General features: G+C 39.7%; 1 protein-coding gene across 1 annotated transcript in view; it reads right to left on the bottom strand.

Moving 5' to 3' along the window:
- Positions 1–10423: 10423 nt before the first annotated feature.
- The window catches only part of LOC128855444 (putative uncharacterized protein DDB_G0283051), a 168095-nt gene continuing 165442 nt past the window's right edge, over positions 10424–13076 (bottom strand). Inside the window, exon 4 of the mRNA XM_054090350.1 lies at positions 10424–12176. Within this exon, the coding sequence (XP_053946325.1) occupies positions 12139–12176 (38 nt within the window). The 3' untranslated portion in view covers positions 10424–12138. The remainder of the gene's footprint in view (positions 12177–13076) is intronic.

The following is a 13076-nucleotide window of genomic DNA, read 5'->3' as shown; positions in this document are numbered from 1 at the left end:
TCTGTCGATCATTTCATTCATAAACTACAGGCGCATGCAAGCACACATGGATGTATGTGTGTGTGTGTATGTATACAAATGCGTATATGAAGTAGATACCAGCAATCTAAATGAATTCTCACACTCGCACAATTGTAGCCACCTGTCGTCCGCCGACCAACCCCACCACCCGCAAGCAAAGGCTGCTCTAATACTTTTGCATCTCATTGTTACTTTGTGGATAGGCTGGTTTTCGGCGTAAGCGCAGCGAGGTGCACGGGAGGAGTCGAGTGAATTTTCTATTTTACCACACACATTAATTCATAGTTGTGGCGCTTTTTCTCAATGGAACTGGTTTTGCTGTAAGCTGCTAACTGCCAGTGGTTTGGAAGCTGGATGCTGGGGCATGCTGCCACCGCAATTGTTGTTATTGTGTATATTGTTGTTGTTATTTTTGTTGCTAGACTGCTGATTGTTATTCATCCATTGAGCTCACCTGATCCCACCAACTAACCAGCCAGGCAGCCGGGCAGTCAGCCAACGAAGCAGTCGAACAGCTGCTCATCCGGTCTGGTCAATGGGAAATGTTCGCGCACATATTTAAAAACAACAACTATAACAACAATAAAAGCAATAAGAAAGCACATATGAGCGCAATAAAACAACAGCAGTCGTTGACCAACAATTACAGCAACAAACAGCAACAACAAAAACCATAGTAAAACTATATTAAACTGCCAGTGGTTATTGTTCTTTTTGTTTTTGTGATTGGCGAAAGGAAACTTGTCGGTGGGGTGGGGTGTTTGGATGTAAAGCAAACAAATCTGGACGAGAAAATACTCAATGAGTTTCATTGATTAACGCACGCGGTCGCAAATGTACGAGTGTTCCGAACAAATGAGATCTGGTGGCTGGCAAACTGGCGTCGACAGCGACAACGACAACAACAACATTAACAACTATAACAATAAGAACGCACACAGCTGCAACAACAAAGTAAGTAAATCTAAAGATATAAAGTAAAAATTTAAATTAAAGAAATTCAGTTAACTAAAATATATAGAATCGAGAGTAAGTTAAGGTAAATAACAAAACAACAACAAAGCAAGCTCACAACGTAGCAATAAAATGCAGCAACAACATTTCTCCACTAGTAAGTACATTCGCTTCAATGAATCGAAATCACATTTGCGGCTAAAGCAGACTTTGGTCCGGTGCTTTTGATTAGCTGCTTTATCTATGAGTCCCATCTGCCATCTCGAAATGTAGCAAATAAGAGGAAGAAACGGCTGATCTGGTTGAAGTGAGCAGAGTTAGTCAGCTGCTTGCAGTCAGACAGGCCGATAGATAAAGTAAATACACATACGCATGTGCGAGGTGTGGCTATTAAATAACATGATTGATGCTGCTATAGAAGAAATACGCTTGCGCTGAATGCCAGATGTTGAGCGGGAAGTCTTCTCTCTCAAATACAGTACCTCTCACTTTTATCAATCAAACGTATTCGAGTTTGATTTTTGTTTGGTCCGGACAGTACTAAATGTAACGAATTCTTTTGAAATTTTAGCTGGAAAGGAGAAAACTCCGCTACTAAAAATTATAATTTACTGAAGCAGTGTTTAAGGTATTTTCAAGAATCCAAGTCAAAAATGTATGGGAATACCGAATTGTGCACCTTAGCAAGGCTCCTAAAGTTCAAAAATGAATGCCCTCAAATGAAATCCCCTTGGGATCTGCACCACAATCAGATGCCGGCCGGTTCTGCGTTATCTTTCAAGAAGCTAGATTAGATTAAATTTGTGGGGGGTTGAACAAGTCCAAGCACTCAGTCAGGAAAACCATTGTACTACACCCGGATAGATTACAGCGAAAATATTAGAGAGACAGGATAGTTACAGAATGGATGGTAATACGAAGAAAATGGGTTGAGGTCACTCCTCCACGAATCTTTTGGATTCATTGATAAATCTTAAGAGATTCCTTATTCTCATGGCAGGATAGGTATATTGGGTCGTCAATGATTGCCATGGTAGCCATATGCTGACCTCAGACTTTGTGCCTTGTGATTATATCCACCAGTACTCTCAGGTCCTTCCTACTAAGTTTTAGTAGAAAGGTCACTAATTTCCTGTTTGATTCTTTCACAAAGCACTTAGCTACTTCACAGGAGCCCAGCTCAGACTAACGTCTTCTATGGGCAGACCTCATGAAGTCGTCAATCCATAATTGAACCGGTGAAGAATTGTCTCGCAAGGAAGAGTTCAGGGCCCAGTAGTATGCTTGCAAAACCCTTATTAGCCAGTTTGTCAGCCAACTCGTTCTCTGCAGTACCGCATTGTCCAGGCACCTAAATAAGTCAAACTTAGTTGTGTTTTGCAACACTGTTTGGTTTTGTCTTACATTTACCAACTAATTTCGAAGAGCAGCGTGGGTTAGCAAGGTCTCTTAGTGCAGCTTGACTGTCACTACCACTGTACTATCTCGCCACTTCTTCTGAACTAGCCAGTATATAGCATTCAAGATGGCATAAACTTCCTTTAAGAATACCGTAGCCCTCTATCCTGTATCGTCTACCATCCAGATCCATTACCATCACTAATTTTGGACCTGCCGGTGTAGAACGAGTGCTGAAATCCCGTTCCTAGGTTCTCTGGACTTAACCACTGATCTTTATCTTGGATCAAAACGGCATACTTCCTACCGAAGCCAACGCAAGGTTTGAAAAAGTTTCTAGTCATACAGTCAATTTACCTATTTCCTTAAAACTGCCGAATACTACTAATGTTTTTTCAGGCAGAAGTGCAGATGCAAACTAGTCAACTCCTATGAGGAAGAGATCAAATCTCTTGGTTGTGCATGTAACATTTTTCTGATCTGGGTTCCAGGACATAGGAGCATACAGAGAGATAATGAGCCTGTGACTGAATTGGTATCAGTAGTCTTCTACCCTGTCATCGGCATCCCCCCAATTGTTGTTAAAGGGTAATTGCACAACTTACTTCTCAGGCAAGCGCAGTACACAGAACTGATGGAACTCCATTTCTTCGTATGCTATTTCGAAAACCCTTTGACCGCAGTACAATAGACGCAGGACGCAGATAGTTTTGGGGACTCAACGCAATTCAATTTCCAAACTCGTAGCTGTGTTCACCGATCATTGGACGATCGGCACATACGCGGAAAAGTTAGGTTTACTATTTAATCCCCATTAAATTGCTGATGAGCTTGCCAGGAATGGGCCAACTGAATTGATATCATATCCCATTGCAGAAGCTGTGGGGATCTATCAGATAAGGAGACTAATGAGGTCTTTCTCTATAAATGTCCAGGTTCGGCAGCTAGATGACTTAGGTCACTGGGAGCTCATTTCTTCGACAGCCTGTGACAGTGCGACAACCTAAATCCCATCAACCTCCTCCATTATTTTGTGCTTCATGGGAAGTGCTAGACTGGCATTTCAACCATTTCACCAACTCTTAGCAATTCAATCGTATTCCCTACATTTTGCACTGTAAAATTTACATTTCCTAATACAAAAATAGAAGTATTGGGGTTCGTTGAAACGGTGAAAGAAAGCGGTACTGGGCTTTTGAACGATTTTACCGTTTAAGAATGAACTTATGAAGCGAGGTTAAAAATTCATCGAGGCATGTCCAAGAACGTAATGATGCTTTCAGGTGAGAAAAATATTGGTACAAGCATCAATACACCTCATCTATACGAGGATGTGCTACTCAACAGAAGCAGTAATATGTTGCCTTAAGGTGGGGGAGGAAAAGGATTGCCTTCGTTTTGTCGAACGAGTTATGTAACGGTACACGACACATTATCAATCACTCTAGTCTAGATCATTCATAGCACTACAGCTCTTTATGAGCCTTAGCTTAGCCATAACGCGGTAATTGGTCACTCCTATGTATCTTAGATCGTCCTCAACGTCGTCTAACTATCGCTTCCGCGGAAGCCCTTTTCACTTTGGACCAAGCATGCGCGCATCCAGCACTTTGCGAGGTATTTTTTCATCTGACATTTTGCAAACGTAACCTGGTGCGGTTTGACAAACCATTTTCGCCTTGCCTTTTTCACCTTTTCAGAATTGATTTAACTCACTTATATTTGTGATGAGATACTAGTCCTCTACTACTCTCATGAGATACTAGTCCAAAGATTCTTCTTAAACGAAAGAGTTCAGCTTTTGTTTGGAGTGCTTTGAATACTTTTTTTAGAACATTCGTATTTCCCGCGGAGATGTCCAGATCATTAGCAAAGCCTCATATTTTGCAAGCTTTGGTGAAAATAGTCAGCGTTGCAAAAATAGAAAGGAATGTATGTACGTAGATTGAATGTGACAAAAGATAAATACATAAAATGTTTTACAGCGTCAGTCTCATTATTTAGTAGTCACACCTCGTATATGCTACCAAACACGCATCGCAAAAGCCGTCAAAATGCCGTTCATTACAGTAAAGTTCATACACACATACACACACTCATACTTATGTAAATGTATGTGTAGACCTATGTTTCTAGGTACAATAGAAGTTCGACTTACTTAGTTGCCGCCTTCCCTCTGTTCCACTTCAGCGCTAAATACGGAGCAATCAACCTATTTCAGCACATCCGCTCACCGGTCGATTGCGTATCACGCCAAAAAACAACAACAATACAAAAAGCTACCAATGGACACAATACCAAAGACACTACAGAACCAACAACAACTGCAACAGAACATTTACCTCTTTAGCCAGCAACATTTGTAGACAGAGATAAAATGGACCAAGAGGAAGGATGTTGTCGCCTTTGAAGAGCCAAAATAGAGAATAAGAAAGACCAGATTAGTGCAAAAAATATGCATGTAAATGAAGTATCTAAGGAAAACTACTTTACTAAAATAAGTAAAAAGTGGCAAACACCATTCATTACAGGCACGTTTACTACTCCATCACCTCCCTTGGAGTTGTACACACAGGCACACCTTGCTTGGTTACGGAAGTTCCCAACATGCAAAACAGTTAATATGCCTGTGCACAAGTGTTCGACGATCAGAGCAGATCGTTATCATTACGCATATACATACATACATTCATACATATATACACGCATACATATGTACACATGTATTAATATGTTGTCGTTTATTTGTAAGCTGTGAATCAGGATATATTTCCGGAATGACAATTCCGCGCAGCTTTGATGGAGCTGGGAAACAAGCCCACGTTTCTGCTGCTGGCGCCGGTGCTAAGATTTGCATATGTCAATTTGTTGGTGTTAATAAAATTTATATTTATGAGCAGGTTGCCGCACAGGCGTTATTTTATATTCGTGATTTGTGGGACACTTTTGAGAAACGGGCGGGGGGAAAATATGCGAGTAAAGCAATATTTGTCGGTAATGGGACACAAGGGAAGTTTATATATGTATGTATGTATGTATGTAACGATGTTAGTATGTTCACTCATAATTGGAGAGTTATTTTTCTCATGTAATGATGGATTCTAGTGTGGTTTCTTTCTACGAAAGCTTTCAAAAACTTCGGTGTTTTGTTTTTTAAAGCTTTCTTTAGTAGACGTTCGTGTTAAAATATTCTTCTTCTTCTTCTTCTTCTTCTTCTTCTTCTTCTTCTTGATTGGCACGATAACCGCTTAAGCGATGTTAACAGAGCGCATCAGACGTTTCTTTCTCGTGCTAACCGGCGCCAGTAAGACACACCAAGTCCTTCTCCACCTGATCTTTCCAGCGCAGAGGAGGCATTCCTCTTCCTCTGCTACCACCAGCTGGTACCACAATGAATACTTTCTCAGCCGGGGCGCTTGCATCCAATCAACGAAGTCGCTGGATCTTTATTCGCTGTACTACGGTTATGTCGCCGGCGGCTGCCATAGCCGAATGAGTTGGTGGATGACTACCATTCGGAAGACGTAGGTTCGAAACGCCGTGAAACAACAAAATGAAGAAAACGTATTTTCTAATAGCGGTCGCCCGTCGACAGGCAATGGCAAACCACCGAATGTATTTCTGCCATGAAAGAACTCCTCATAAAAAATATTTGCCATCCGGAATCGGCTTAAAACTGTAGGTCCCACCATTTGTGAAACAACATCAAAACGCACGCCAAAAAAAGGAGGAACTCGGTCTAACACCTAAAAATGGTGTAAGCGCCAATTACACATGTGGTTATAGCGTCGTAAAGCTCATACAAATCAATGTTCCATCGCTTACGATACTCGCCGTAACCAATGTGCAAAGATCCAACAATCTTGTGCAGTTTCTCCCTTTCAAACCCTCCAAGCGAAGCTTCATCCGATGTTGTCATCGGCAAAGCTTCTGCGTCATACGTTAGGACGGGCTTGATGAGAGCCTTATAAAGTGTTAAGTTTTGTTCTTTGAGAGAGCGCTTTACTACTCAATTGCCTACTTAGTTCAATTACCACTTGTTGACAACAAAGATTATCCGATGGGTTTAAGGCTGTCGATGTCAATACTGGTTACTAAATAAACAAAGTCTTTTACAACCTCGAAATCATAACCGGCAACAGTGACGTCAAAATATCAGCCCTTAAAAATTTTTAAAACTAAGCCACAGTTCAGTTAGAGTTGAAGTTGATGGGCCCATTTACTGTTTACTCACGATTTTAAAGAATGTTGGTCGCAATAGTGAAAAACTTATCGAAGGTGGAAAAATAGATTATCCGAGCATGGCCGTTTGTGCGCGGCGGTTGGTAGTTCCTATAATAAATCAAGGCCTAAACAACTTATTCACCATTTATTTAACACCCAGCTTTAATAAGTATGGGATTAAGGCGAATAAATCTTGAACTAATATTATTTGGGCTTGAGTTGCCAATTGTATACAAAAAAATAATAACTTCATTAAAAACATATCTAACTTATCAAGTCAACATAGCACCTTGATCAAAAAGTTCCCGGGACAACCGCCACGTGACGCTCTAAGTCAACTGATTTAACACATAGGCTGAAAAGTTCCAGGCCAACACATAGATGGGACTAATTTTACTGCATTTACCTCTTTTTTAGTTAGTACTAACCTTAACACGTTGGCTGCCAAAGCCTTTTTAGAATTTTGATCGTTCAGTAGCAGTGTCATTTAACAATTTTGGTCACCTGAGACCAACAACTTATTTATGTTCTTTTTTGTTTCTTATTGCCTAAAAATAAGTTTTGACTACTCATGACTTTATTTTGGTCGCTAATTTTGCAGTTATAATGGTTTTTTTGTGTCGCACATTTACGTGCGACATGGCCTGGGAGATCATAAAACATGTTGTGGGGCCACGTCGCACGAAAATGTGCGACAGTAATTTTTTGTAGTTTTTGAGTTGTATTTGATATTTTTGGTTTATTTTACTTAGTTTTCCACCAGGAAGCGAAGGCAACGAGCTTTTGAAAAACCTCTTGCTGTTATTGATTACAACAAAGCCAAATTAGGTGTTGATATATCCGATCAAATGACCGCCTACGCCACCACTCTCAGAAGAGGTGTTAAGTGGTACCGCAAAGTGGCTTTTGAACTGTAACTAGGAATGTCTGTCGTGCCTTTATAATATATAAAAAGGCTACAAACAAACAAATTTCAATAACCAAGTTCCGGCAGGATACTTCAAATGCTTTGTTGGACTTCATGTCTCCAGAACCCATAACAAAAGGAAAACATTTAATAGAAAAAAGAAAGGACGACAACGGAAAAACAATAAGGCGTGCTTGTGTATTGTGTTATGCCATGTCAAAAAAATCTGCTGATAGAGTAACTGCCAGAAAGAGCTTGAAAAGGGCCACAACCTACTGCCAAATAAACCGCAACTATGTGTAGAATGTTTTCCTAAATATTCCCACCAGAAAAATTAATTTTTGCACTGATCTCCATTAAAAAATTGAATTTTTAATTTTAAGTTTATTGTTTTTCTACTGATTTCCATTTGAATTTACATACATATATATTTTTATATTTGTTTTGTTCATAAATGAATTAATTTAAAAAAAAAAATTATAAAAAGACAAATTTTAATTTACAACTTTATTATTATCCAAAAAAATACCATTAAAAATAAACAACGGCCATGGGAAATACACCAAAATATTCACCACAGGCCAGAGAATCCAAATTCTATGTAAAATTCCATATTAAAATGTACAAAAATGTGCGACGTGGCCTCAGGGTAACATTTAGGTATCGCATGAAAACGTGCGACGTGGCAGCCAACGTGTTAAAAAGAAAGCTGTTGAAATTGTATTATATTCTGTTCATTAGTTCGCGGGTTATTGGGCTAAGAGTGACACTACTTTTGTTATTTTAAAAACAATGGATCTAAAAAAATTTCGTGTTTTAATTTTACACTGGTTCTTGATGGGAAAAAATACAGTTCAAACGAAGCAATGGCTTGAAAGGTGTTAAGGGGACTCCGCTCCATCAGAGGCAACAATATAACGATGGTTTGCTGACTTCAAACGTGGTCGTAGAGACACCGATGATACACCATGCAGTGGACTTCAAATGAGGCGGTAACACCAGAAAAAATCAAGCCATTTGGTTTCCAGCGACTACTGGCTGTTCGCTGACCTAAAAAATCCCCGCCTGTAAGAAATTTCGCTCGAATGAAGAGGTTATCGCTGAAACTGAAGGCCTACGAGTATTTTGAGGCAAAAGGTAAATCGTTCCACAAAAGTGGTATTGAAGTCTTAGAGCCACGCTGGAATGATTTCGTTGTTCTTGATGAAAATTACGTTGATGAATAAAACTAATTTTGAATTAAAAAAAATTGCATTCTTTCTTCGGCTAGGGACTTTTCAGTCCATGTGTTATTCATGAAAAAAATATTGCTGTGTATCACAGTGCGAATTCAGTAGTTGTAATTTGTGCATTTGTATGTTACTTTTTCATTTCTGTATATTTAATATCAGCAAACCCCAGCAAATACCCAACAACAGCCGCTTGTTTCACATACATACGTACGTACATATATTGAAGGGGCAAGCACCACATTCGCAATGCCACATATCGCCGTTCGTGTACTTACTAAATTTGCTTGTTTAAGTTTGTATGTATATACAAATGTATCCAGCATCCCAATGACCAAATGGCTCATTCAGTGGTCTCGTAAATACCCACAGACTCGCGTAGCAAAGATAGAAGACAACAAAAACAACGAAGAGCGTGAGAGTGCGACTAAAATGGGGAGGAGAAGTGTGGAGCGCACACACACACACGCGTTTGCAACCTCGCATGATCGCTTTCATTGTTCCAGCACATACGAATGCGTGTGTGTGTAAGTATATAAAAACAAAGTGAAAAAGGCATAGAAAAAACGTATTTAATTTGAGGCAAACTAGCAATGATTAGGCACATCCGGTTTACTAACCGAAAAACTGTGATCGTATGCGGCGCAACGCACAAACACTCATTCGGGCGCATACATGACAACACATATGCACGTACGTATGTATGGATGTATGTGTGCCTGGATAAATGTTACCCGAATGAAGATAAAGTTAATGACAATGATGCTGCTGTTGATGTTGCTGCTGCTACCATTGCTTCAGAGATTTTTGCTGCTAAAAAAGTTGTTGTTGCAGCTACTGTTGCCGCTGTTGCTTATTTGTAATTTTTGTGAGGCTATTGATTCTGCTGGTAGTTGTAGATGATACTATTGTTGTTGTTGTTGTTGATACCACAAGAAGTAGTGGTAGTGGTGGTGGTGGTGGTGGTGGTGGCGTTATTGCCGGCGTTACTAAGCTCCACTCATACATATATGTGTGTATTACTGTTGTTGTTGTTGTCTTAAGCGCAGCCTATAATGACGGTGTTTGTTTGAACTACTACTCCCGGCCGGCTCCTTTCCTTCGTTCTCGCCAACAATGTTGAACGCCTTCTGGCTGTGATCATTAATGATGTTGCTGTGGCTACTGTATTGCGCGTTGCTTTGTTGATGATCTTACGAATGGACAAACATAAAAACATTCGTACACATTCATTCTGCTATGCTGCCCCTTCGAGTGAGTGACTAGCAGGCTGGCCATTTGGCTATTAAATATATGTGTGTATGTATATGTGAGTACACATAGAGTACACACACACATACAATCATGCATACATACATACATACCTGCCAGTCTAGCTTTAATCATCATCATTATCTGGCTCATCAATGTTGCCGCAATCAGTTGCAGTGGCCAGCCAGTGCTGGTGCTGATAGCAAAGCAATAGCAGAAATGTAAGGTAGAAATTATGGTTATAGTAAATATTGCAAATTTTTCTTGGTTGTATGTATTTTGGTTAACAAACCTTAATAAACTTTTCTATGCAAAAATGTTTCTGCCACCTAAGTATTGCGGTGTTTTATGTGCGCCTATCACGCGAAGTCTATGGAATGAAACCAAAACGCCAATTTCTTAAAAAGTTTGGTTTAAAACTAACCTCGTCAACCCGACAAACAAAAAGTGGTTAAAAGAATCCATTCATGGGAGAGCGCGGGGGCGCATTAACTACCAACTAATGTGAGCAAATGCGGTTGGTGACGCGAATACATAGCACATCTCTCCGAAATGTCAACTTCACCTTCATGTGGTACCTCCTGTTTAAAACGAACGAGGCTCGGCGTCCAATCAACGGCGGTATAACCGTAAAACCTTGCGCAGAGGAAATGCTGTAGCCACCTAAGCAATTGCACTTCAGTTTGGAGGATCAGCTGGCAACCGCGGTGCCATAATCGAATGCGGTAGCCCAATATCTTACCAATCTTAAAACAACCTGATTACAGAAACCAAAACAAACTCGCGCTTCGTAGAAAACATGATGACTTGACAAGAACCGCTATTGAGTGGAATCCGCAAGACAGCCGTAGACGAGGAAGGCCATTGAACACTTGGAGACGATTGTTGGATTTGAAAACGCGCGCCGTGAATTTAACCTGGAATGAAGCTAAGAGACTGGCGCAGAGCAAATTTGAATGGAAGGAATTCGTCGTGGCCCTTTATTCCTCACTGGAACCATAGGAAATAATAATAATAGGCGAGCATGACAAATCTGGCAAAAAGAAAATACCAAACCATCTTATTATTTTGGAGCGTCTCTTAATTCGATACGTGTCTGTTATTATTATTGCTCACAGCCTACTCCAATGACATCTCTCTTTTACTATCTTTACATTAAACGCATGAGGCCTTATTATGTTACCCAAGGAATTCAAAATGGTTTTTTAACTCACCTTTATGAAATAAAATGCAATTTTAAGTATCTGCAGAACGCATTAATGGGGTACCAGAAATGCCAGAAAATCTACATTCATGGATCTCTGATTCAAAAATGACAAACGATTATCTAAAGTTATGCTAGGTTAACTTTCTGATCAACATCCCTTAGTGTCAACAAGACATAAAAATCGAGCGAATAGCAAATAGGTATAATGGAATTGATAGCCCTTGTCGATATGATCTTTGTCAATCTTTGCCTTTGTGGTCTTCATATGTTTCGACTTTAAACCCACTTTCGACAAGACGCAAAGCGAGTTGCCTTTATTCGTGTTCGAGGACGAATTGGAATTTTTTAAGCGGTTTGAAACTTTCACTCTAGATTTTGAACTTAATGTCATACGACTATGGAGACGGAGTTTAGAAGCCTTTATTTCTCATTGCCTGCTGCCATCATTTTCAGTTACAGACTGCGTCATTTGAAGCAACAGTTTCAACTAAAGTGTGCCACAAACATCCAACTAATTAAAACAATCGATGGAAATGCGACATGGATTGCGCAAATAAAAGAATTTTCATGCTTAGTGTTTATTGTGAATATTGCCATTTTTCTGTTCACTGTATACTGTGAATGCTTCGATTTCTTACAGGAAATTGGAAAAATCGTTAACTTCGTCACGCACACGCAACCGTTTATAAGAAAACAAAAATTTTTGTCAACTTCCAATCTGATGCAAACCAAGCATGGGAAATTATAAAGTTTAGCCATCCGCAGAAAAATTGTGAGAGTAACTTCGGCACATCACGTCATCGGGGATCCACGACAGCAGAATTCTTCTTGCTCATTGTTATATATCGATTTCACTGGGATAATTTGTATTTTTTTATTTATCCAAAATTGTGAATTTTGTTTACCACTTACCCCATTACATTTAATAGTAAATAATATTGATGGTCTTAAAAGTCCAAAATACGCCATTCATTGTTGTACTCACCTAAAAAAAGAAAAAAACATTGTTAGTACAAATTTCGAAATGTTTTCATGGAAAAATATAACATTGAAGTATTTTTATATATACAGTATACTGGAAAATATTCTTAGATTCGGAAGTCTATGGGTATGTGAAAGTAGTATTCTATCACCTCAGTACAGGAGGGGACACTCACTAAAATGGCTGATAGGCTAGTGCTACAATCGCCTCCGTCCCATTAAAACTCTGGCAAGCCTTCGGATACGTTCCTTACACGTCACCATTAGGTAGGTGGTGCAGGCTCAGTTGAGAAATCCTGACTAGTTCCTGTCGTAGCTCTGAACTCTATTGCTCATGAATAGAGCGCAAAGAAGATGATGGAGGAAGATGCGATCTCCCAATGTAAGCTGGTGATAAGGTCTATGCAGCAAGCATTCAGACGCCAAAAGAACACTGGCAACAAAATCAAAGCTGGAGTATCCAAAATGTCTGAGCTGCTGGATGTAACGCTGAACTACAGGCGTTCGTGGAAGGCAGCCCACAAACAGTAATCACCGAAAACACCATCGAAATTGTTCGTAAATTTATCAAAAATGAACCAAAATCATCATTGAAATTCATGGAATCGGAGTTGAATGTATTTCCCAAAAACATCGATTCATCGCATTCTAACTTGTGCTTAGGAAAAGTCTGTGCACGTTTCATTCCACACAGTTAACTGCGGACCAAAATTTGCTCAGAATGCAACATTCGAATGACCTCATTAAAGAGGCGAGAAAAGACGAGAACTTCCTTTAGAGCATTGTAACTGGTGACGAAACGTGGTTTTTCCAACATGAACCTGAAACAAAGTCAAAGTGCCGAATGGAAGGCCACAGATGAGTCACCACCCAAAAAATTGCGTTTGGAGAAGTTAAAAATCAA

This window comes from Anastrepha ludens, chromosome 2, assembly GCF_028408465.1.
Source record: "Anastrepha ludens isolate Willacy chromosome 2, idAnaLude1.1, whole genome shotgun sequence".
NCBI lineage: Eukaryota > Metazoa > Arthropoda > Insecta > Diptera > Tephritidae > Anastrepha > Anastrepha ludens.
Note: the sequence above shows the minus strand (reverse complement) of the source record. Positions and strands in the feature narration are given on the sequence as shown.